The 26,216-nt window shown below is 33.9% G+C and overlaps 3 protein-coding genes across 5 annotated transcripts in view; 1 reads left to right on the top strand and 2 right to left on the bottom strand.

The window, feature by feature from the left end:
• Positions 1 to 10,573, bottom strand: part of LOC120633495 (ceramide transfer protein) — a 51,949-nt gene extending 41,376 nt beyond the window's left edge. Inside the window, exons 1-5 of the mRNA XM_039903708.1 lie at positions 10,294 to 10,573; positions 9,070 to 9,189; positions 5,014 to 5,113; positions 2,582 to 2,752; positions 1,153 to 1,303 (exon numbers count right to left, since the gene is read on the bottom strand). Coding sequence (XP_039759642.1) covers positions 1,153 to 1,303; positions 2,582 to 2,752; positions 5,014 to 5,113; positions 9,070 to 9,189; positions 10,294 to 10,512 — 761 coding nt within the window. The 5' untranslated portion in view covers positions 10,513 to 10,573. The remainder of the gene's footprint in view (positions 1 to 1,152; positions 1,304 to 2,581; positions 2,753 to 5,013; positions 5,114 to 9,069; positions 9,190 to 10,293) is intronic.
• A 2,194-nt stretch (positions 10,574 to 12,767) lies between these two features.
• On the top strand, positions 12,768 to 23,952 carry LOC120633128 (RNA polymerase II subunit A C-terminal domain phosphatase). 3 transcript variants are annotated; one of them, XM_039903242.1, is made up of 12 exons: positions 12,768 to 13,054; positions 13,752 to 13,899; positions 14,220 to 14,357; positions 14,771 to 15,021; positions 15,509 to 15,651; positions 16,608 to 16,929; positions 17,326 to 17,561; positions 18,298 to 18,443; positions 20,511 to 20,654; positions 20,997 to 21,133; positions 23,193 to 23,239; positions 23,758 to 23,952. In XM_039903242.1, exons 1-12 carry the CDS (start codon positions 12,837 to 12,839, stop codon positions 23,889 to 23,891), a joined length of 2,064 nt encoding a protein of 687 aa, XP_039759176.1. In that variant the 5' UTR covers positions 12,768 to 12,836; the 3' UTR covers positions 23,892 to 23,952. The 3 variants fall into 3 exon arrangements, with proteins under 3 accessions (XP_039759176.1, XP_039759174.1, XP_039759177.1); XM_039903240.1 differs by having other exon boundaries at positions 12,771 to 13,054; positions 23,755 to 23,952; XM_039903243.1 differs by lacking the exon at positions 12,768 to 13,054 and adding an exon at positions 13,159 to 13,330 and having other exon boundaries at positions 23,755 to 23,952.
• Positions 23,953 to 24,666: 714 nt separating this feature from the next.
• On the bottom strand, positions 24,667 to 25,393 carry LOC120633129 (28S ribosomal protein S17, mitochondrial). The gene is made up of 2 exons (XM_039903244.1): positions 25,161 to 25,393; positions 24,667 to 25,078 (listed from the first exon to the last, which is right to left on the bottom strand). Exons 1-2 carry the CDS (start codon positions 25,284 to 25,286, stop codon positions 24,719 to 24,721), a joined length of 486 nt encoding a protein of 161 aa, XP_039759178.1. The 5' UTR covers positions 25,287 to 25,393; the 3' UTR covers positions 24,667 to 24,718.
• Between the last annotated feature and the right edge of the window lie 823 nt (positions 25,394 to 26,216).

Raw genomic sequence — 26,216 nt, 5'->3', positions numbered from 1 at the left:
AAACTTGTCCTAAATTTTATGGATAAAAAACTAGATCCATAGTCATCATCATTGTCATTATCATATCAACCAATAACCGGCTGACTACAGGGCACGGGTCGCCTCCCACAATGAGAAGGGGTTAAGGCCGTGGTCCACCACGCTGGCCCAGTGCGTTATTTCAACGTTGAAGCAAGTGATATTTAATTGCTTAATACGCACATGACTAAGAAAAGTTAGAGGTGTTATTTATTTATTTTTATTCAAAGTAAACTCTGGATTCCGTTCCCCACTATATTTTCCCTTAGTGGTCGAGTGATCTGGACGAGGCGACTAAAGGAATAAATAAATAAATTATGAAATCAAAGCTTTATTTGCTATACTCCGCGAAAGTAGGAGAATCTGTATGGTGCAGTTTATAATTTAATCGATCCTTACACTCCACATCAAACAGATCTTCGGCAATGTACCCTCTACGCACGTTTCGCCCACCACGAATACCTAATTGTTATCTATATTTATAATTTTCATACCATATGGAATTTCGCAAAGTAACGCCTGCTTCTATCCAATAAATCCCTACTAATCCCTACTTAATATTATAAATGTCAATGTAAGTTCGTTTGTTACGCTTTCACGCAAAAACTACTTAACCGATCCTCATGAAACCTTGTATACATATTCTTAGAAGTGTTATTTATTATTTTATTAACTCATTACACATAATATACATCACAAGTCTTAATTTAAAGGTGTTAGCATAAACTCAAAAGAATTTTTCCGTACAACTAAAACCGGCACACCTAAAACCGGTTAGAAGTAATATAGGACACTTTTTATCCCGACATTAAGATCGGTTCCGTTGGGAAAGGGGATGAGAGTGTTTGACAATTTATACCATAACTTCGACGAATTATAACCGATTTAAATAATTATTTCTGTACTATAGAGGTTATAATATGTGTTTAATTTTGCCCAAACTGTGGTTGGAGATAGAGGACAGAACTCCTCAGCAGACAGCAGCAAACCCTTCATTTAAGGCTTAGCGATACTAAAAACTTAAATTTTTATAGAACTACAATTAAATTTAATGCCACATCAAAAAATTAAATCAAACGCAGTGTGGGCATTAGCTAATTAAATAAATCTACCATAAAACTTATGCAAACTTACATGTAAAGTTCCTCAGCTTGTCTGGCCTGTTTCTCCCTCCGCTTCAGAAGATCGGTGCAGTTTTGTACGGCAAGAACTGTCGCGCCGCAAGTCGCGCGAAACGACGCGCTAGTCGCACGCACCTCTTCTGCGTACTGTTTTAGATCGACGCCTGCGAAATAAATACATATATAGTATACAAGCGGGCAAAAAAGTTTTCACCGTTACAGCAAGTGATATTTAATTGCTTAGATTCAAAAGGCACATTTTGAAGGCCGATTGGCGCAGTTTGCAGCGACCCTGCTTTCCGAGTCCATGGCCGTGGGTTCGATTCCCACAACTGGAAAATGTTTGTGTGATGAGCATGAATGTTTTTCAATGTATATTATTCATAAAAATATTCATCAGTCATCTTAGTACCCATAACACAAGCTACGCTTACTTTGGGTCTAGGTGGCGATGTGTGTACTGTCGTAGCGTATTTTTTTTTTAATAATCGTCAACCCTTTAACGGCCCACAATTGAGCACGGGTCTCCTCTCAGAGTGACATGCGGATTGGTAGACTGCACACTCCGTTGAGAACATTATGGAGAACTCTCAGTCATGCAGGTACCTCACGGTATTTCCATTTACTACCTTTTAAAACAAGTGATATTTTAATTGCTATATAAATATAAAATATAAAACATATAAATAAAAAAACGCACATAACTCCGTAAAGTTGGACGGGATCGAACTGGGTCTCTCTGAAAATTAAGCCGAAGCTTTACCCGCTAGGCTATCACCGCTTACTGACCATGCAAGCATGATCATCATCGTCATTATATCAATCCATTACCGACCTACTACTACGTTTTCCTAGTATGCAGGTTTCCTCACGATGTTTTCCTTCACCATTGAAAAAATCTTATATATTTTAATCACATGAAACGCACATAACTTAGAAAACTTAGACGTGCGCGCTGGGATTCGAACTCGGAAAAAGTGAAGCCAAAGCCACCACTGGACTATCACCGCTTCAAAATAAGAATAAATACTTCGTACACAAATAAATACATCCAATTTCCACTTTTTTATCGGCTTCGTACTCTCAGGGTGCCTTTAAAAGATCACTTTTAGTGATAAGGCCGCCTTTGCACCCTCGCACTAAGTACTATTACTGTTTTCCTTGTATTTTTCCTATTGTGTTGTGTTGCAATAAAGTTTTTCTTTTCTGTTCTATTCTAAAACTTACTTAATTGTATAACTGGTTGCACTATCCCGTTTTTCCTAACCTAATTCTCTACCATAAAGGGTTGTCTGGAGCCTCAGGAGGAGATCGCTTAAAGCGATAAGACCGCCTTTGCGCATCTTATATATATATATATTTTTATTGTTTTGTTATTTCTTGTTTTCGATTTTAATTTGTGCAATAAAGACTTTATCTATCTCATCTATCTATCTACTTACTGTCGGCTAATTTCACAGCATCTATAGCATCTGCCGCGTCGTCATTTATCTGCGGGCACGACGAGACACACTTGTCGAAGTAAGTCTGCAACTGAGTGGCTTGCTTCGATAGCAACTCTGTGTACGTGTCCAGTTCAGCAATCTTCTCTGCCAGTCGACGTGATGTCCGACCTGTTGGAGACAAATACATAGGTTTAAAGTGCTGGCTTAATGAGGCTGAAAGGACTTAAACTATTAATTATCTATGTAATTCTTCATAGCGAAAAAAAAAGAGTGTGTGTACTTATGTACAAGCGTTAGAAGTTATACTTCTTTGGCTTATGGAAAAAAAATAACTAAAATGCAGACGTGATGAACGATGTACGAAATAATATTATTTAAATAAAAAAGGTTTTATTAACGTAACCTATATACCTATTTATTTATTCACACTGTTTGTACTGTTACGAAACACGTGTTCTAAATATAAAATACTAGAATATACAACTTGTTCAAGTTAGTTAGCTAGTTATCGATTTTCATGCCACCTAGAACTAACTTTACGATATAGAATTCAGGTGTCGGTGTGCGCGCGCATCGTAAAAATCACTGTCATCATTTTTCTCCATCGCGCCAAAAGAAGTATAACTTCAAAAAAAAAAACTTGTAAATGTTAACCTAAATAATACTTCACATGCTTTAGAGGTACATTATGTGCTGTCTCTGAGACTTATTTGTGAAAACGAAAACCTAATAGTTCTTGAGTAAACCACTGCCGTAGTTTTTACTGAAAGAAATCAGATACAGCCCTAACGTCACATACAAAACTAAAATGATGTGACTCCTGTCTCTTTGGGAAATTAGGTACTATGCGCGTGTCGATCTTTTATCTTCAATAGGGTTGTCATACCGAATGAATAATAAATATGCATCTTTTGAATAAATATTTTTAAAGGGTGATTCCTTATTATTCACGTTGTATGTTATGATCTATATATAATAATTTTTCAATAATTTTTGGCGTGAATTTTTGACAAAGGCTTTTGATTTCTCGTAGAAACCGATTAACGCAACCTTGATTGCAGTCAGGGCCTAACTTGTAGTGGAATAGAAAAAACAGGGAAGCAAAAGCTTTGTACCTCTTTTTACGAAAATTGCGCGGACGGAGGAGTATGAAATTTCTCAAACATACAGTTTATATAGTCTCAAGGAGTGCAGAGTACCTGCTAATATTTATTTTTATTTTTGCATAATAAATACATTAAATCTATACAAAAAAAATTACATACACTACCACGTATTTGACACACACACATCTTTTTAATAATTTTTTGGATTATAATTGTTTGAACAAGATAGGCAAATTGTCAGTATCAGTGCCTTGGCAAAATCTGTGACAATAGACAAAGTCTTTGCCAATAGAAGCTTAATAATGTTCAAGCTTATTATTTAAATTAATTATGGTCGAATTTTGACCACTGTGAGACCACTAGTAATTTTAATTATATGTAGATATAACCTATAGCATTTTCCTAATACACCTTTTGTTGCCTGGACGAGATATTGTACCATATATCTTATCGTTCTTTTCTACTACGTTTTTGTACAATAAAAGTGTGTGCATTTTATTATTGACCATATTTCTGACAATGTTAAGCAAAAAGTATAAAATTAAAATATTCAAATATTCAGCAAAATGACAAAGATTCCTTTAAAGAATATTTGAAGTTCCTTTTTCGTAGTTATTTATAAATACAATATATTATATATAGACATAAATAAGTATTTTGATTATTTAAATCGTTTTTAGTTGCTAATTTATACTTTTATTTCAAAAACACTACAAAAATATGAAAAATAAGATACTGAACCCAAAGACTCGTGATAATCAATGGAATGGAGAAAAAAAGTATAATATGGAATGGACTAAAAAAGAATATCATGTTAGTAGGTACTTACTTATTATAAGTAACAAGTACTTATTAACAAGGTGTTTATTTTATTATTAATATGTACAAGCAATCTAGGTATGAATCACTTTTATCAAACCAACAAAAAACAATTCAATGGAATTGTTTTTTGTTGGTTTGATAAATTGTATTTAAATCAAAAAATATTAGTCATTCAAATTACAACACAATTAAATAGAATTACAATAGCATACTCTTTCTCTCTCTTTCTTCATCTCTCCATTAAAAGATTTGTACCAATGTTTTTTATTATAACCATTTAATTTTATTGTAAGATCTCTATAAAGTACTGTAATGTAAAATAGAAGAATCAATTCATCTGAATCTTTTTTTTTTTTAAGAACACGACTTTCAACTAATATGTAGTTGAAAGTCGTGTTCTTAAAAAAAAAAAAAAAAAAGATTCAGATGAATTGATTCTTCTATTTTAGTTAGTGTTGTGTAGTTAAAACAGAAAGTATATTTAAAATTTTAAACAATTACCATGTGACCCTGTTGATTGCAATGATGTGATGGAGCCATGTCTGCGTAGACCACCACCGTTGGAGCTGCTGTCTGAGCTAGTTCCATACCCCGATTCCACCTGCAATATCATAAAATGTTAGTTGAGATGGAAACATATTACCCAACCAATAAAAGAAACTTAGTGCCGGGTGATTGAATTGTTTCCGAATACATTGAATTTTATAATACAATTTTTTTTTTTTTTATTCTACTTCAACTCAGCTCTTTACTGCAATCTCTATTGCTGGTAATTAATGATGCGGTCTAAAATGGTAATCGGTTATGTTGTTAAGGTAAAGAAGTTATTAAACTTATACCCTAATCGGTTTCTACGCGACATGGTATCGGCACGTTAAGTTGCTTAGCGACACGTCTTTGTCGGCAGGGTGTTAATAGCCACGGCCGAACCCTCCCACCAGACTAGAGAAAATTCTAAAATTATGAATTCTCAAATTGCCTCTGTCGGGGATCGAAACCGGGACCTCGTACTTAAAACACTCGGCTAAGTTTTTTGTGGGCTTCTTCTAGTTTCAAGTTTGCGAATGTAGTTATCGCTAAAACCAATCCCTACTTTGTACACATTTCGTATGTAATCAACACCTCAAAAGTACCATCTATGTGCCTATTTGAATAAAGAAATATTTGCCTTGACTTGACAGCAGCACGTGACCTTTTCTATGGAGATATGAAGTTACCACAGATTAGCAATTGTCAGAATTTGTATTCAATAGGGGAGCTATTACTTTGGCCTCAAGATATCGTACTTCTAAGCTTTAAAGGCCTCACTATAGTCACTATACAGCCGATTGGCGCAGTGGGCAGCGACCCTGCTTTCTGAGTCCAAGGCCGTGGGTTCGATTCCCACAACTGGAAAATCCTTGTGTGATGAACATGAATGTTTTTCAGTGCCTGGGTGTTTATCTGTACGTTATAAGTATTTATGTGTATTGTGTTCATAAAAATATTCATCGGCTATCTTAGTACCCTAAACAGAACTATTTTTTGGTAGTGTCACTACAAACATACATACTTGACTTCAAAAGTGCTTATAAAGTAGGCCTACTTGAAATAAATGAATTTGAATTTGAAATTGAATTTTGAATTTTTAGCCCCCAATTACTTTGGGGCTAGATGGCGATGTGGGTATTGTCGTAGTATATTTATTTATTTATTTATTTATTTATTATTATTATTACTATAGTGAAGCCTATAAAGCTTGTGAAACGCTCCAGTAAGATGAACTGATTATATAAAGATAGCGACGAGAAGGTGGATGTTGATAGTGTTATAGTTTTCTTTGGGAAAACTTCCACTGCTGAATCTCTGGTCAGGCTTAAATGATGACGATGATACTATTTATTTGGATGCAAATTTAGTTTTGAGACCACATTTCGTGGTACTTTTCAAAAAAGAGTCGATAACTTTTGATTTAACTCTAATACTCATGAAATAATAATCTCTGTTATGTATTGAATTCTAAATAACTGTTATCACTTCCTCATTTAATATTATGTTATCTACTATACTGTGGTTTACAACGATTAAGTAGGATAGAGCTATCATTTCGAACAATGCTACTCATGTAATAGCTGTTTCCTACGTTTTTACACGCGTTAACTAAGAGTTGTACGTATTAAATACAGTGACTTCCACAGCGCAGGGAATCCTTGTGTGGAAATTACAGGATTCTGTATTCTACAACTGTGCTTAATTTTTTTCGCGTTTGTTTGTTTGAATTAAAGTTTAAGAACTGTTTAGGTAGAGACGTAAACTGACCACTCGGCCTCTGAATCGTATCTCGCGAACGAGTGTCACAGATTTAATACGAACTTAGTTTAGCTTAAATTATTTTCAACCAGACCATAATTAACTCTATAGGGGAGGATAATCACTGGAATACCCCTCAAAATCAAACAGCATGTAAATACAACAATCTGATTATGGCTGGAAAAGCCGATGGCAGATAGATAATAATGTAGAAAAAAAAAAAATTCAACATGCATTTTGAGTGTTCTTCGTAATATTATTTTATCATCATGATCATCAGCCAATGTGCGTCCACTGCTGGCTAGCAGCGCCAACTTTCCCTATTTCCGGCTTTCATTTGTTGTTGTGCTACTCATAAGGATAACGCTCTAATCACCACGCTGGGCCGACGGGTTGGTGATCGCAGCACTAGAACTGTTTGCGCTAATATCGCTACTGCACGACATGGGCAAATGTCATTTGTTTAACTCTAGCTAGTTTAGTTTAATGGCTATCCCGCCATTAGTCGGTCACCAGCAGTGGCGTGCATAGAGGGTATGCACAGGGTATGCAGACGATTTAAATAACGAATTAATTACTTAGGGGAAGGCTTTTTATAACTCTTACAATTCCTATCCATAACTTTTTATAACTCGTACTGGAGATTTTCTTCATTTTATATCGTCTGCATACCCTGTGCATATCCTCTATGCACGCCACTGGTCGCCAGAGCCTGTGTGGTGGTACTACGAGCAGGTGAGGTTGGCATTTGGAATGCCGAGATGAAAATGCACTCCCTTACGTCCCGATTTAATCTTATTTATGACAGATATATGGCTCCGCCGACTAACGACTAACGGATCGGCTAACGACTAATATATTTGTAGTGAGGAGTATTTACGTATATAAAAGGCTATTTAGTCAGGAAGCGGACAAATCAGCTCCTCAGCGCTTTTTCTTACAGCTTTCTTTTGCACAAACCATTTTAACAGGCCGAAATATTACTACAATTCTCCAGCGCCGTGTTTTAACCAAGCATTTTGTACTTGTTAGTTTTCAGAAAGAAGGAAATTTTACGAGGATACAATATACTATTTTTGCTTTTCATTAACAATTTAAAAGGAATGAAATATTATACAAACTTTGTGATAGAACAAGTAACCTACTTTAAATAGTCAATTATCAATAATCAAGTTCTTTCTATTAGATCAAATTAGATATATTTATTTGTATAAGAAGCTCCCACTCCAAATTTGTTTTTTGTTACTTATAATATTTTTGGAATTGGACCACTCAAAAGATATTAGTGGATATTAATAACTTAAGATATGAGTCCTTAATTTAGAATCACTAAAGGCTACTTAAAGACCTCGCTTCACTATGCAAAAATTGAGATTAACATTAAAATGTACATATACCACCTATATTATAGAACAAGGTATTGATAAAATACTTGTGCGAGTACAATTTTATAGCTAATCTTATCAGATATTGCAGCTACTCATAAGCTAGTATTACAAAAAACTATATTAACATAAAATATTATCCAGTTAATTATAGCATTTACATAATGATATTTTATAAGGAAAATGTAAATATATAAGGAAAATATAAATAATTAGGAGTATAATTATAAAATTCTATTATTGAAACTATTTCCTTTTTTGATCAAAACTAGTTTTTGTTCAAAACCTTTAATAATATTTCTCAAAATTATTAATTAATCTTGACACACCCATAAATAATATTGGCATGGACAAATCAGTGATTTTCAATTATCACCCTCTTTGATAAAAAGCAGGGTTTTTAAATCAATATAATTCTTAAACTAGCTCAATCTAGACATGCTAACTTGTGTGTTTGTTTGACCATACTTCACAGCCTAACTAAGCAACAAATAGATTTTTTGTCCAATGAAAACTAACAGTTTCCACTGTATTTGTAAAAACCCAAAGAACATGGGTAACAGCTAGGTCTTGTCTTGTACCATATAAATCTTTTCACTAATATTTAGTATCGGGTAATAAGAATATTAAAAAACCAGTTTTTTTTTTTTTGAGACTTTTTTTCTTTTCCATCTCTTTAATCAACAAGTCCTTTTCATACTTGTTTTTTTGGTTTTGGCACTTAGTTTATGTATATACTAAAAATAAATGAAAAGATTTTTTTCACTTACTAACTTTAACTCGAGTTAGTTATTAACCAGCATAATCAACTAAACACAACTAAGCCACACCATTCTCAACAACATAGTAACTGTTACTAAAGTATGATATAATTTAAACTTACAACTTTAAATGATTCCAACACATCAATCCACTGCTGCTTCTCCTCTGGATTTAAAGCTCTCAAGTACCAAACACAATCGTTTACTGATACATCAAATCTGCAGTCGTCAAACTCATGAGGCTGAAATGTTATTACCTTAATCAGTTTTGTATGTAGATGACAAGATGACATGAGTAAGTTTAATGAGTTTGTGAATGGGATGGATCAACTAACTACCAACTAAACTACCCCACAGGCCAACAAATAGCTGCAGTGTGGAGAAATGCATAGTCTCCTGTGTCTCTGACCACTGTTGTAGGTGAGCTTGAGTTTACGTGCATTGTACTCTCAAAGAGTCAACTTCTGTATATAATTCAAAAATTCAAAATTCATTTATTTCAAGAAGCCCAGTTTATAAGCACTTCTGAAAAGGCAAGTCAGTCTGTTTGTAGTGACTCTACATCCGGTTCGGAAGACAGAGTCCACCAAGAGCCAGCAGGAAACTCAACAGATTGCACTTTATACATACAGAAGTTGACTCATTGCATAGGTATGTATTCATAAACCAACGAAAAATATATTTTTATAAGGAAATAAAAATTACAAACTAAAATTACTATTTACCATAAATATAAGCCATCTAACTGTACACTTTTGGGCATGGTACCTAAAATGCTGGCACTATTGCCACTTTGAATTGCTAGGCTCAATGTATGTATTCATCTTTTGATTGTTACTAAGAAAAATTGCTCTAGAGAAAACATTGTTTAACTAATCGCCAATTATACAACATTTCTATGTAAGGCCTATTATTTATTCAACAGTTAGCAACTTTCAGAAAAATAACTGAACAGGCACAGTGCAGTAGTTAGAAACTATAGATAGTGTTGATAACAATAAATTCATAATGCCATTGGCAGTTCCCATGAAAAAAATAGGCAAAAGGCAAAATTTATTTTAGAGAAAATTTTACAGGGTGTGGAATGTAAAACATTGCCCACACAACTCTTGTCTATTGTGCAAAGTGGAGGCTCCAGGCAGTGTAAAATTCACCTTTAACATACACATACTTCGTCACTCAACATTGTAATTGAGAACATCTGAAGCAATAAAACGCAATTGTCTATAGCAATTAATTAAAAAGAGTTTATGGATGATACGTACTTTGGACAAGGACGTATTAATATTTTTTTAATAAATTTTTCGTCTCGCCGTTTAGCCAACAACAATACAATGCATATTCACCTTGACTTTAGCTTTTTTCAAACACAACGCACCACGGCATCCAAGATTACTCTCCAACTCGCTTTTGTAATAGGATAAAGTGGAATCCTTCAAAACAATAAATCTATCCTGCCAACCGTGTATGTAATTAGTCCATTTACTCAAATAACCACGAAGCTCTGGATTACTGTTGTCTTCTATATCTGAATTATCACTCAAAGTAATATTTTCATCCATCATGTTTATAAATCGTTTTATTTACTACAAAACAAAATAAAATAAATTGACAAACCTACACCTACAAAAATGTAACTGTCACAGAAACAGATTCAAAATTTCAAAAATCAAAAACAAACTTCTTCATCTTTCGAAGAATGTCAACGGCGCACAGACCATTAAATGAATCCCAAATAAATATTCAAAGTCGTAGACAGAGAAGTAAATAGACAAATGGATAGCATCCGTCGCATTCACACAAGTAAGAGAACAAGTTATGTATACGTCTTGTAAATAAACGAGATAAAGCGATAGGGTCTTTTGTCTCATACCGCGTGCCGGTTTTTTCATGGATTAGCAAAGCACTTTGCGAAACAAGTTTGACAGTTAGCCATCGTTTTATTAGTAAGAGATACTTTTATTAGTAAGAAATTCAACCACCAGCTACCGTGAAGAATTTCTGCGAAAACATGGTTCGGTGCAGTGTTTACATCCTAAAGGATGTAAAAGTGATAGTGAACGTAAATTTACGGATTTGTAGTTCCACTAGTAAGTACAATACTTTTGATTTGCTAAAAGTATAAATAATTATCGTTTATTATATTTTTATAATATACAACACAATTTGCAATGGAAAATAGATCGTTTATAAGGTTTTATGCTAATTTTAATCATACATAACCTAAAGTCTAATAGAGTGCAGTGTTGCCTACATTCAACATGAAAATTGCCCAAACTGCGCAGTTTAATTTGTTAAAATTATAGAATTTCAAGTTTTATGTGTCAATAATCATAAATTTAATTCCATGGATGTATCATACGATGTTGATGTATTAGAGAAAAAATGTATTTGGTGGAACTGTAAGAAAAAAACTTGTTGACTCCAACAAATATGCAAGCACTACGTTGTAAAGTCTAAAGCTAATTTTTTTTTTATACTCCTTGAAATATTTCGGAATCCATCGAAGATAGTCTTTGACCATTTTCATGTACAGAAAAGTAAACTTAAAAGTATACTATGCGAAGAAACGAATCTCCCAACTATAAAATTATGTTTAAAATATTTTGTTCTAGTTTTCCTACGGTCCATAATTTATTGTTGCTATGGGTTGAATCCACAGGTTGCACTAATTCGACAATCAAAAAGAATTCAAAAATTTGCAGCAAACACTTTGATAAAAATATGGTCATTAAAAAGAACAAGCTAACGTTTCTGTATCCTAACGCTGTTCCAACACTGGTCAGTGAATAATTTAGCTTTTGAGTTTTTATTGTATGGAGATATGCTGGATGATATAAATATGACACTTTTTGTTTATTAGCCTACTATAAAATCATCTTTAGTTTGTATATATATAGATTTATAATGTTAATGACAAAGTTGCCTTGAAGCTAGCCGCTCCGCTTTCATCTTCCAACTAATCACGAGCCAGAAGCCTTTTTCATAAAAAAAACTGCAAAAGTGCTTCACAGACCAACGTACTAATGTTATTCCATAAATGTTCCCTTTTTGCAATTAAGTTAATTACGGAACATTAAAAAATATTATGCAGTTCCTTTAGGATATGTTTCTAAGTACAGCTGCTTCTTATGAAACAAACGCCTACATTTTGCTACACTGATAAAGTTTAGTATGTAGGTAGGCATAAGTATCTACGCTAGTGCATCAGGAAAATTCCTTTAAAACTAGTCGTAAGTTGGAAATAAATAAATAAATTTTGTATGGAACAAATAGTAATAAACAAATACCAACAAACTATAAGTGTGGTAGAAGACCTGAAATCTGGGACCTTAGAATCGGGGTAAAAAAAATGTATGGCAACACTTCTCAAATATGCTCTGTCTCACAAGCGGCACGCCAACCATTCGTCTATTTACTTCTCTGTCTACGGTCAAAGTAAACGGTAGTTGCTGAGAAGTACTACCTAGCCTGAGTCAATTCTGTGTAAAAGTAAGTTGACACTGTACTGTGTAAAGCCTGCAAGTGCATTTTACCTTATTTTTAGGCAAAACATGTTATTGCAATTTTTACGTAGACGTAGAAGACGTATTAAATTATTGATTCGTTGTAAAACCAGCAGAAGTTCCCATAGTCACAAGCTGAAATGAAATCTGTTGTACCTTCTTAGATATTTTAAAATTGAAATTATAATCTGTGCAAAATTTTGTACTTGTTGAGTAAGCTCTGTGTTATTTTCGCTCTAGCTATCTATGCTAACAAAAGAAGAACGGCGATCGATCGTAGAATTCTTTAATGCCATTGGAAGATATTACCTTGCCGCCAAAATTGTTTCTCTGTATCCAATAAGAAAATTGCTAGTGGTTGAAGCGCGCAATTTCCGTTCAAGATGGCCGCCAATAGTATGCCTATTTCTGTTCCATCGGAAAAGCCTTTAAAACTTGTGAAATGGAAAGTTAAAGAAGGTGCATTTGTGTCGCATGGTCAAATATTATTTTTGTACAGCGATTCGTCGGGCGATAGTGGTGAAATAAAGAAATATAAAGTAGCACGCGCTGGCACTATTGTGTCCATCAAGGTGAGGGAAGGAGACATTGCAGATCCTGGGTAAGTGACGTCATATCGTATTAAGTACTTTTTTAAGTGTCACTAGTTGTGTAAAACATATTCGTATCATTAATTATAGTTTTCAGTTTTTATAAAATATGTAGATGATTTACCTGTTGACAAAAGTTGTATTTATTTAAAACATTTCGATAATATATAGCCAAAATGTTAAGGCGCGAAACTAAAGTACCACTTGCAGCAATGTTTATTTTTTAAAGTTGTTTACCATTATTTTCCAGCTCGGGATAGCCACGATTGAGCATAGGCTTTCTTCCGGTATATTTAAAACTTTATATTAAGTACCTCTACGGGCTATTTTGTTCAAAATATATAATGGCTTCAAGTTGACGTAGTTGAATTTAACCTACCACCACCTACCACACAACACGTCGACGCGACACTTAAAATGTTTAGAATAATTATAGCTTGTACTGCCACGATTTCGGACCCTTTTTTTAGCTGTCTTTTAAAAATGTTTAAGGTCTTCCGAATAATGTATATTCACATTATTATGAGATATAGGCGATCATGCCGTTTTCCAAAAGTATAAGTTATAACTGTGGCTATAACCATAGAAAGTGAGGTGTCAGTAAATACAGTACAAAAGTGCATAGCATGCACCATTTTGTAACCTTATTGTTAACCACGTCCACGTCTATAGCAATGAAGCTGTATTAAAGCTGTGTATTTCTTGTAGAACTTGTATAGCAGACTTAGAAGAATGTCGTCATCCTACGGTCATGAAAGAAATGTGCGCGGAATGCGGTGCCGATTTACGCGCCGAAGAGGTGCAGAAACACGACGTAGCTATCGTGCCAATGGTCCACTCTGTACCTGAATTAAAGGTAACCTACCTAACCCAAAATATTATTAATGCGTAGGTATGTGTTGGTTTGTCCTCCCATCACACACTAACTTTGCAACCAATGAAGTTGTTTTTTTGCCACAGAGTTAATTGAAAGGAGAGTAACATAGTCTACTTTTTATCCAAGGGGAATAAATTGTTCCCACAGAATTTGTAAAAAAAAAAAAGGAATGCTGCTAATTTGATGTGTCACTTAAGAAGTACTCTCACAATGATAAAAAATGAACGTCATATAACATCTGGTAAAATAATTTAACCTTGATAGTTTTAAAATGACCCAAATATTCTTTATAATTTCAGGTATCTGAGGAATTAGCTCAGAAACTGGGCAGAGAGGATGCTGACCGCCTACTTAAGAATCGTAAGCTGGTTTTACTTGTGGATCTTGATCAGACACTAGTGCACACCACCAACGATAACATACCTCCTAACTTGAAGGTAAACCTCATATATTATTATGGAATAAATTAAAATTTTAGACAACATGTGTATATACACATGTTGTAAGGGGTAACTAAATACATTTGACATTAGTTTTGTTTGTTACTATTTTTAATCAATTTAATATAGTTTTTGAAATGTATGTATCATATCTGTGAAGGTTTTTAAATTATTGGCTAAAGATTACAAGGGACTGCTGCAGTTGTTTGAAATATTTTGCAAAATAGCTGTAGGTATTATTATGTAGTTCTTTAAGCAAAAACATTGGGAAAGTCTTGCTGTTTCTTAATTGCCTGTCTCGCCCTATCTATTTGTTTAAATCATAAAAGTCTTTTTGTAATTCTTTTTGTATTCAACAATAAACCGTTAATGTAGAGAAAATTATATGCATGTTTTTTTTTTGTTTTCAGGGTGTCCTACACTTCTTCTTAAGAGGTCCAGGCAACCAGGGAAGATGGTGCCACACAAGGTTCAGGCCTAAAACTGAAGAATTCCTTGAATCAGCTTCAAAGAACTATGAGTTACACGTATGCACGTTTGGTGCTAGGCAATATGCACACGCTATAGCAGAATTATTAGATCCACAAAAGAAATATTTCTCACACAGGATATTATCAAGGGACGAATGTTTTGATGCAAGAACTAAATCTGCTAATTTAAAGTGAGATACAAGTTAATATTTATTTAAATAGGCTTATAGAGGGTACTTTTGCTTAATACTAGTGGTGCTACCACCATAGAAGCTGAAAAGCTGGGCTTGTGTTTCAATAAATATCTATATAACTTTTTTGGAACAAAAAAAACAGCTCTTAACTTCACCCAAACCTATGGAAGACTAGGTATTTCATATTTATTTCTAATCAAAAGATTTTATTTTTGTAGGGCAAAACACAAGTTAATTTAAAAGGTATTTTGCATGTGTATATGTTGTGTTTAAACAGCTCTCAACTTCACCCAAACCAATGACAGACTTGTGTTTTTCCCCAGACTAAAGTCTAAACTCATGTTGGTAGGTATTTCATATTTATATCTAATCGAAAGATTTGATTTTTGTAGGGCAAAACACAAGTTGATTTAAAAGGTATTTTGTATGTGTATATGTTGTGTTTAACTAAAATAAATTGTTATTCAGCTTTTATCTATTTCAGAGCTTTATTTCCCTGTGGTGACAACATGGTATGCATAATAGATGACAGGGAAGATGTATGGAGGCACGCTTCAAATCTTATACACGTCAGGCCCTATTCATTCTTCCAGTCAACCGGTGACATCAATGCACCACCACCTTTGCGTAAGTTACAGCCTATAAATTCATTAAAAAATAAAAGAAATTAGTTCATTGTTATATAGGTGATAACTGATAACATAGCATAATAATGATAACTTTCTCTATACAGGCTTTATTATAAGAGAATAAATGTTATGCTAACTTTTCTGCTTTATAAATGTTTAAATATGTTTATATATTTATATTGGATTTTGATACAAGTGGCAATATCAAGTATTATTGTTACTTCACTTTAATCCAAAAATTAATTGTCCTACTGAAGACTTCCTTTTCTTAAGCTAAAAAAGGTAGACAGATACTAGGACAACAATAATTTAGTTCAGTTCAACAAATTTTCTTGTATTGCTCTAATTCACTGAACCAAAATGGTTTTTAAAATTTGTATACATTCTTTATCAAATTACAATAGAATCTTTAGTAGTCATCTAGCTCTTGATTGGGATGACCAATGTCTTTTTTTGAACTGTTATTTTGCAATTATCATATTTCCATCCATATTAATTATTTGAAGTTGCTTGCAATGGTCCATAAAACTTTTGTATATTTTGGCACACCTCTTATCAAATGATATTGGATTCACTTTAATAATTTTACAAGATTTGGTCTTGTTAAATCCATAACCTAAATAATTTGTAAAAAAACGTGTGTACTAAATTTCGTTGACCATTAAAAAAAAAAGAAAACCGATTTTCAGTTAAATCCATAACCAAAATAATTTGTAATGATGTTTAAAACGTGTGTACTAAATTTGGTTGACCATTAAAATTAAAAAAAAACCGATTTTCAGAGCCAATTCACACTTTAGGTTTTAAGTTATTCACTGTGAACCACACAACGTCCTTACTGTCCTTTTTACTATTATTACGGAAATAAAAAACATTGCAGCTAGTATGCTAAGCCAGGCTCTGTACTAAAACATTCACACCTTCACCAAAGTCATCTATTTATATATATTACAGCAGAAGACAAGCCTAGATTAGCGATTGGTAAAAATGGATCTCAACTACCAACTAGCAATCAAATGCCTACCTTAGATGCGGAGCCTGAGAAGGATGGCAAGGAAATAAAAGATAAACAAACAGATGAAAAAGAGAAATCTGTTGAGGTTGAAAATGGAAAAATTTTAAGTGAAAAACCAGATATAAAAGATGGTGAAAAAATTGATAAGCCCTTAGAACCTCCTCCTTGTGTTTGGGTTGGGAATGCAGATGGGCAGATAGAAGTAGATGATGCAGATGATTATTTAATATATTTGGAGGACATTTTGAAAAGGATACACAAGTGAGTTTTTGTAAAATTATTAATTTAGGCATAATTTGGGTTTTAATTACACTGCTTATTGACCTACATGGCACAGTGGTAAATGCTAAAGACTTAAGTGTAAAGTATCATTACCATTCCCAGCATGAGTATTTGGGTATTTATAATTTCTGAATTTTCTCCATTTTGCCAAATATGTGATGGTTCACTCAACCACTCTCAAAGCAACTAGATTTTGCCACCCACATTGCTCTAAGTTTGCTTTGAATAAGTTCATGACTAAGGGTTCGAATAAAGTTGGGCATACATAATCCAAACCACCAAAATGTATTGAAAACATTGTTTACATTATAAGACATTTATAATAATTTTGTTTTTATTTTCTTCGAATTTTTAGTATTGATGTGCATTTTTCAGACACTTCTACGATATATACGACAGTATGGGCCAACAACCAATACCGGATCTCAAATTCATAATACCAGACGTTAAAAGCAAAGTGCTGGCTGGATCAAGTTTGGTGTTCAGCGGCCTGGTTCCGACCCACCAACGCTTAGAGACCTCTAGAGCTTACCAAGTGGCTAAGAGTCTAGGGGCAGATGTTACACAGGACTTTACCGACAAAACTACACATTTGGTGGCAATTCGATCAGGTAAAAATCGTTAAGTGTATTCCTAAATGATGTCAGGGCAAAATGTTAGTTAAGGCAAATAATATTTAAATCGGCCGATTAGCAATATATTTTAGATGTCCAATAGTGCATTATGTATCAAGTATGGTTACATTGCATTTTACAGTCGAGTCGCTATTTGGCGCGTGAGATAAAATCGGACACGCCATACGCGATCGAAGATTTTCATCACACTTGCGAGGAAAAAAACAGGACAGTTTAAAAAATACGTTCTTAGAAAATAACTGGCCTTTTTTTTGATGTTTTTTCCACTGTATGAAAGTTTACGAAACTTTCGGTTGCTGTCGAGATTTTGGTTGAAACAGGATTATTATTATTATTATTATTCACTCTCGAGTCGAGCGTTGCCTATTATTCCCGGCAGAGTAAACTCTACTATTGCTCTACTTACTAATAATTTTGTATTAAAAAAAATATCGCAATATGAATTGTGAATAGTTTTATCAAATTAAACATTAATTTAATCTAATTAAGAAGAATATATTTTCGTTGAAGAAAATGTGTACTAATTTTAGCTGCATAAAAATTTGTTTATAAAAATTAAAAATGGTCAATCTTCTACTATATATCAACCTAATGTGAATAAAACACGCGTGTCTCATATCTTAGATTATGAGCCTTATATCGGCCACGTTACGAGCGAGTGTAATGAAAATTATAATTACGATTGCGTTCTAACAAATCTTTTATATTGTAGGAACAGCGAAAGTGAACGCAAGTCGAAAAATGGGCGATGGCAAAAGCAACAAAATTCACGTGGTAACGCCTGAGTGGCTGTGGACTTGTGCCGAGAGATGGGAGCGAGTCGACGAAAGACTGTACCCTTTGCAGAGAGGAGGACAGGTAATATGTTAATTTTGACCCTGCACATAACTGCTGCACGGCTAGAATTGGCAGGTGGCAAAAATTACATCCCTCGATTATATACCTTGACAAGGACTAAAATTAACGTGTCCACCTGCCAAAACCATGACAACTGAAAATACGAGAAGTTTGCCCCTGTTTATTTATCAAACTCATTCTAGGCACACTACAGGGCACGGATCTATAAATAAATATACTACGACAATACACACACCGCCATATAGTCCCAAAGTAAGCGTAGCTTTTGTTATGGGTACTAAGATAACTGATGTTTTTTTTTTTTTTGTGAATAATATAAATAAATAATTATAATATATGTACATATAAACACCCAGACACTGAAAAACATTCAAGTTCATCACAGAAACATTTTCCAGTTGTGGGAATCGAACTCACGGCCTTGGACTCAGTAAGCAGGGTCGCTGCCCACTGCGCCAGTCGGCTTTCAGTTGAGAACAGGTTCAGGTTGTAGTCAACAACTGGCCAAGTGTGAATTGGTAGCGCTTGAGAACCTGGTGAACTCTCAGTCATACAGATTTTCTTACGATGTTTGCCTTCACCGTTAAAGCATTTGATATTTAATTGCTTAAATAAAAAAAACGCAAGTAACTCCGCAAAGTTAGAGGTTGGGGATCTGGGGGGATCAGACTCTGTCCTTCCCAGACAGAGAAGCTGAAGTCTTAACCACTAGGCTATCACCGCTTATAATAATCCTTACTAATATTATACATGTGAAAGTGTTTGCTTGCTTGACCTTACTTCACGCCCTAGCTTAGCAACCAATCAACTTGATTTTTCGCATAGAATTAGTTAAAAGGATGGAGAGAAACATAGGCTACTTTTTATCCCAACAAAACAAACCGTTCCCACGGGAATTATAATAAACGCGGGCTAATATGTAACATTTGCCAACGCGAATAGAATAGGATAAGTTTTATTGCTTTAACTGTGTACATTTTTTTTGTAAGTGGGAATGGTTCCAACAGTACTGGCGTGCCATTTTCTTATATATTTAAAGTTTATTTTATATCTTAACACTTAAATTTAAGTTAAGACACTAATTAAGAACTGTCACAAAAATATTCGTTAATGTTATAATATGCCTTACTTATAAACCAAATTCTTAACCTATTTTTAAAAATATTTCCATCTAACTTTTTTACCATGAGTGGTAAATGGTTAAAAAAATTTATACCACAAGCATAAGTACTTTTTGCAAATACGTAACATTTATTTTGAGGAACACATACATTATAATTGACGGCCGAGTGGCGCAGTGGGCAGCGACCCTGCTTTCTGAGCCCAAGGTCGTGGGTTCGATTCCTACAACTGGAAAATGTTTGTGTGATGAACATGAATGTTTTTCAGTTTCTAGGTGTTTATCTTATATTATAAGTATTTAAGTGTATTATATTCATAAAAAAATATTCATCAGCTATCTTAGTACCCATAACACAAGCTACGCTTACTTTGGGGCTAGGTGGCGATGTGTGTATTGTCGTATAGTCGTAAAAGAGTAATAGATTTTTGAGATTGACACGATTTTTGTGTTTGTTGTTATATAGTACTAACTCTGTTTCAACATGTTGAAAAGTGGACGTATAATCAACAGCCAGTCACGCGTATTGGTTGTGAAGTTAAAGGAATACTTTGAACGAACGAACACTTTACAATACATAATAATATCAATCAAGTACTGATACAAACTTGAATTGATTTATCGTGAGTATCGAGTCCCGAGTCTTATGGTTCCATAACTAGTTACGTCGCGATGACAAATGTCAAAACAGGCCTATTACATTTTTACGACTATAGTATATTTATTTATTTATTCTATTTATATTTCGTACGAATGTTATTCATATTTTCTGTCAAAATACTCCTTTCTCATTTTACCAAAAATGCCGATTTCAAAAATATATCGCCAGGTCATGGTAAGATATTTTTTATGTATAAAAAAATTTTGTACAGAAATTTTAAGCAAAAAAAGAAAGAATTTTAAGCATGTACCCAGTAATCAATATTAACATGTGTCGCGTACGACAGAGCAGCGCGCGTCGGCCGCCCGCGCACTGCAGCAGCCCCCCACCGCCCCCCGTGCGCCGCCGCACCCCCTCCGGCCGGTTCATGGACTCTCTCAACCCGCTGCTGTCCTTCTCGAGCGACGATATCGCTGACATGGATCGTGAGGTAAGCTTATTTTTTATGTACCATACATCTCCATCATCGGCGTGCTGAGTGCGAGATTTTTCATCTATTCGATCGCGTAAAAGTTAACTACGATTTGTATGGCGTCAAAAGAGCGCTATCTAGTCCCAGAGATGGCGCTCTTTCGGCGCCATACAATTCGTAGTTAACTTATGCGGTTACGCTATGGGTTCCCCCTACCAAGGTGTAATATGTAACACAATCTTGTTACTAAAATTATTAAATTCAAATAGTTTCTAAAAAGTAATTAAATTATTTTGATGCTAAATGTTTTGGTAAAACTATTCAATATTTTTTTATATACTACGACAATATTTTATACAGGTAGAGGATATTTTTAACGAATCAGATGAAAGTTCGTCAGACGACGAAGAGAAACCTACTGATGATGTTGATGATGAAGAGAATATATCCGAAGACCGGTTACTCTCCTTAGAAACAAGTCAGAGTTCACAGGACAGGTAATATGTCAACTTATTTTAATATAAATACTAAGTGAGATAATAACAAATGGCCATCATATCAGTGGCGTGCTCTTCATACATGCACAAAAGCACTGCATACCCTACAATTTTTGTATAACTCATAAATGCGAAGGATTTATCCATTTTATGGCACCTTCCTTCTTTATGCATACCCTGGTCAAAAACCCTGTGCACGCCACTGCATCATATATACTATATATACTATCTAGGGGTAAACTATACTATTGTTGGCACCCAATGATTGGCACTCTAACTCTTACAAGAAATCCGAATAATAGGTTTGGATTATTACATTTTTTTTATAATTTATAATTTTTTTGGGGAGATAAATTCTCAGTGTTGCAATACTACTTTACGTCTGTCAATACAGCCATTTATTTTTTGACAGGCCTTTGGAAATTTACGCGCGTTAAGGTCTATCAAAAAGTGAAGATCCGCAGCTCAGGATTTGATGTATTAAATTAATAATTTTGTAAGTTAAAGAACAAAATAACAATTATTTAAATTTTATACCGTATTTACAACATATTGACGGCCGATTGGCGCAGTGGGCAGCGACCCTGCTTTTTGAGTCAAGGCTGTGGGTTCTATTCCCACAACAAAAATGTGATAAGACAGGCTTTCCGGATTTTTTTTTGGTGCCAATGACTATAAATGTAATTTTATTTCTATAACTCATGAAGGTTTAGAGATCCCAGCATCCAACCGACAAAATTTGGCATTCATTGACGGTAAATGGCTGATTACGGATGAATTAGCAAGAATTAATATAGAACACCGTACTTCGTGTTGACCAGTAAAAAAAAATGGAAAGCGGTTGAGCTTATAAAACAGCGAAAGAAGAAATAAACAGGAATAGAAATAACACATAATAACAAAATATTGTTAGTCTTAGAAGATTTTGCTTGTTTGTTTGTACCAAATACGTTCTGAAACTACTGATCCGATTTTAACAACTTCTTTAATAATTAAAAATTAAATTATTAGGAAGTAATACAATTAGGCCTAATTTATTTAAAAAAATAAATAATCAACCCCAATAATGTAACCCAAAATGGCAAAATATGGTCTATAATTATCATGAATTGGCGTGCGCTGAGAAAACTATTCGTGATAGATCAAAATTATTTACTTTATAATTGAAGTCCTCATTATTACCTAATCATACAAAAAAATCAGCAAGGAAATATTTCTTACTATATTAGTTAAGTCTTGAGGGCTACTTTAACTATATAACATTACGTTACAACCTACACCTTTTACTTGAAAAAAAGTTTTTCATTGCTTGTTACTTGATGCCAATGATTGATTGTTCATTACCCTAGATTTAAGTTTAATTTTAATGATAATAAAAAATAGATTTTTCATATTGTTTCATCATTTCATTTAAGGTTAAGTTTTTAAGCACAACAAAATTATTAATCTTCAAAATTAAGTAATAATCTTCTGAAAATTGACTACTTGTGTATCAAAGGGTGTCTTACAGTGCCAATCATTGTTAAAGTTTACCAAATTTCACAACTACTTCAAACCACAAATGCATTACGATGTTTTTAGTAACTAAAAAAATACAGCTTATTCTTGTTATAACAGTAACACGAAAAATTACTACAAATTGGGGACGAATCTGTATTCAGCTGAATCATATTGTGAAGTTATAGTCAAGGCTATACAAAGTTATCTCATGGAGGCTCCTGATCTTTCTATTGCCTTGAAATATTTTACTTCTTTGAGGAATACTTGTGATGTTTTTCTTGTGATTAATTAATAATAAAAATTAATACTTGTGATGTAAATTTTGCTTTTCATACAAGTACCTACTGAATATATAGCACACTGAGAATGTAATATTTAATACAGGGATGCAAACCACTGTTATCAAAATTATTCCTTCATCAGACTGCATTGCTTTAGGGGAGAAACAGGCCCATCACTGATAATGCGGGCCAGTCCACTTCTTTCATAGTACCCAAAATATTATCTTATTAATTTTGTGTGATAGCAGCTTTTAATAATTAAATGTTTTTTTAAATAGGTTAGGAGAAAACAAAGAGGGCAATGATTCAAGTGATTCAAACACAGGTGTGTAATATCTTCTTTAGCGTGTACTATATAATTCAATATTAATATTATTCATTGAAGTATCATCATCATCATCACCATCACAATAAGATCCTTTTATACATTTATTATGAATGATTTTCTATCTAACAATTAATATTCATTTTTATAATTTTACAATTTTACTGGTGTTCCTAAATTTAAAAAGAATACATCTCTTTTAAAATGAAGTATGTTTAAGTAGTATTTTTTAACATCAGGACAATTTGCTTGGTCAATCAATTATTACTATATAACTATTTTAAAAAGATAGGAAGTTGGCCAGCTTGGAGAGCAACAATAAATGGGCTAGATTGTAAACGCAACCTACCTGACGTGGGCAGGGTGGTTGAACCTGACCATCTTCTCATCCTGATTTTTTTTTATTTTTTACAATGCAATGGATCTTCTGGAATACAAAACAAAAATCAGGAATAGATTGTTATTTCTATCATGTATTATTTGTTGAAGCATGCTGTATTTATTCCTCTTTACAGAAGATGGAGAAAGGCCACGGAAGAGGCCCAGACCTTCAACACCACCTTCTGATGATGATGTCCCACCAGATGATGACGATAGCTCATGGAACCTCATGGGAGCAGCACTTGAAAGAGAGTTCCTTGCACAGGACTGATGCAAACCCACACAACCCCATTGTACAAATACCTTGTGTTAATAAAATGTTCTTTAAAATGTATGGTTTTTCTTTAATATTGCTGTTTTGGTTTGATAGTGGCACAAGTAAAATGGAGCTAATTTTTACCTGAGACTTACTAATCTTTTTCCATTGTTTGTGAAATATTAGGCTTGATACAAGTCTGAACACAAGAAAAAAGGTATTTGAGCAAATTTCTATGGTCAGATTCTACCTCTGATAAAGTAAAATATAAACTCTAGTTGTGACACTCAAAGAAAAGACAGTATGAGATTGCTACTAGAACTAAGTATATTGGAGAGGAGTAGAAAGGACCCATCATTTTACAGCAATATCCACTAACATTATAGCTGTGTATTAAATTTTGAAATTTTGGTTGCAATCCTGTGCGCAAAAGCCACAACCATTTTGTTACATCACTTACCTCAAAGTTTTATTTCATCAACAAAAATATTTCCAAATAGGGTTGATACCAGGAAGAGGGTGGTTAGAAATAATATGCTAAAAAAATCTGTCTTTCAGGATTAAGGGCTAGTAGAAGATTAAAAGCTGTGGTAGACTAGAGCTAGGGTTCTTCCTTTTATTAAAGACATTAACTTTAATGGTGAACGAAAACATTGTGGGAAAACCTGCATGCCTGTGAGCTTATAATGTTGACAAAGGCATGTGAAGTCTCCTTATCCATAGCTAAATCCTTTCATTCTGATAGACCTGTGCCCAGTAATAGATTGATGATGTTAAGATTAAATTGGACTTGTGAAATGACAACTACTTTAATGACTATATAAAACTATTCTAAATACATATTACACAGCATAAGGATCATTTTCATCAAACACATGGAATTTTGTATAAGTTGGTTTCGAGGTGAAATCTTTCTTTCCATCTTGCCAACCTCTAGGTGGAGCTTTCTTGTAATCGAAACCAGATGGTAATTTCCCATAAATTTCGGCCTCCCTCTCTATGTCTTCACGATACCTTTCTTTGGCAACTTTTTTGCCTGTAACTGGATCAGTGATATCACCAAATGGATATACAACTTCTTTGACTTCGTGTGTAATTAATTTAGTTAAGTTTCGTGGTAAAGCTTGTATGAGCACAATATCGCCACTTTTGCATTTCTTTTCAGGATCATGGCAATAATAGAAATCGTCTTTGCGGAAATACTGAAATAAGAAAGTAAATTACTTAACTGTTGTTTAACTATTACATAAAGCCTAGGCTTGTTATTTCTGTCCTTATACTAACCATAAGTAAATTTTCATCCAATTCTAACCTCTTTACGCGTATTTTTGTAGCATTTTGTTTTACGGTTGGAACACATTGACCTAATAGCAGAAACTTTTTTGCTGCGTCTGATATATGACGAGACATTATTAAAATTATTAAAATATTTATTGTCTAGATAATTTTTATTTTGGATTGTTATTTTAGAGCAAAATCAAAATACCTAATTTTTTTTTTTCGTCTACTTCAATTTGTCAAACCATTTTTTTAAAACTGGCTTACGGCTCTGGATTCAAGATTTTTCACAAGTGGACTAATTGCTCGACAACAACACAGACTACATAATATTATTTATCAGCGCTACACTCTGAATGCCTCAAATATTTATTATCAATATTTGATAAATCTCAAATTGTATCTGAGATTTATCTGATCTGAATAAAACGATACACCGTCGGGTCACAAAGCTGTCGGCATTTTCACGAGATACTACTGTTGTGTGTATCTCTTTGTACATACTCTGCAAAGGTGAGGACACCCCCACCCCTCCAAGGAGTTTCCCCAAAATTTTGTAGACAGACGTTGTACCTCATTACAAAAAATGCTTCTCTGCATATTAGATGTTTTCTAGTCCTTAAAATATTATGTAGGTATAAGAAAAAAAAAGGTTTAATATAAGAATATTGGCAACATTACAGTTATTCTCAATATTCAAATTCAATCAATTCTGGTTTAAAAGCTCTTAAATTAAAACTGGTACTAGCTGTCCCCCCGACTTCGTATAAATATATACTATCACAGATATTTAGAACTTTTATATCGAGCCTTTCTCGATAAATGGAATATCCAAAACTAATTAATCTTCTAATTCGAACCAGTAATTCCTGAGGGTCTTTTTCAAAAATCTGTTTCAAAATCCGCGGTCCTGGGCCGCATGTTACCAGCGGCTGCCAACAACTAGTTTGATGTCGTTTATCTACCTTGTTAGGGGCCGATCCGTCCAAAAAATTTTGGTCACTCCCTGCCCCGCCGTTACCATAACCGCTGCCAGAGCCAGGAATGGGGGGGCCGTGGTGT

The sequence above is a fragment of the Pararge aegeria genome, chromosome 21 (assembly GCF_905163445.1).
Source record: "Pararge aegeria chromosome 21, ilParAegt1.1, whole genome shotgun sequence".
NCBI lineage: Eukaryota > Metazoa > Arthropoda > Insecta > Lepidoptera > Nymphalidae > Pararge > Pararge aegeria.
This window is presented reverse-complemented; position numbering and strand designations above follow the sequence as displayed.

What these genes read in the sequence shown, in the direction of transcription:
- LOC120633128 (XM_039903240.1), top strand. Translation starts at nt 12,837, where the DNA reads ATGGCCGCCAATAGTATGCCTATTTCTGTTCCATCGGAAAAGCCTTTA. An exon ending in ACATACCTCCTAACTTGAAG is followed by an intron (nt 14,358 to 14,770) that starts GTAAACCTCATA and finishes TTTTGTTTTCAG; the next exon opens with GGTGTCCTACACTTCTTCTT. An exon ending in TTTGGTGGCAATTCGATCAG is followed by an intron (nt 17,562 to 18,297) that starts GTAAAAATCGTT and finishes TTTATATTGTAG; the next exon opens with GAACAGCGAAAGTGAACGCA.
- LOC120633129 (XM_039903244.1), bottom strand. Translation starts at nt 25,286, where the DNA reads ATGTCTCGTCATATATCAGACGCAGCAAAAAAGTTTCTGCTATTAGGT. An exon ending in TGGATGAAAATTTACTTATG is followed by an intron (nt 25,079 to 25,160) that starts GTTAGTATAAGG and finishes TTCTTATTTCAG; the next exon opens with TATTTCCGCAAAGACGATTT.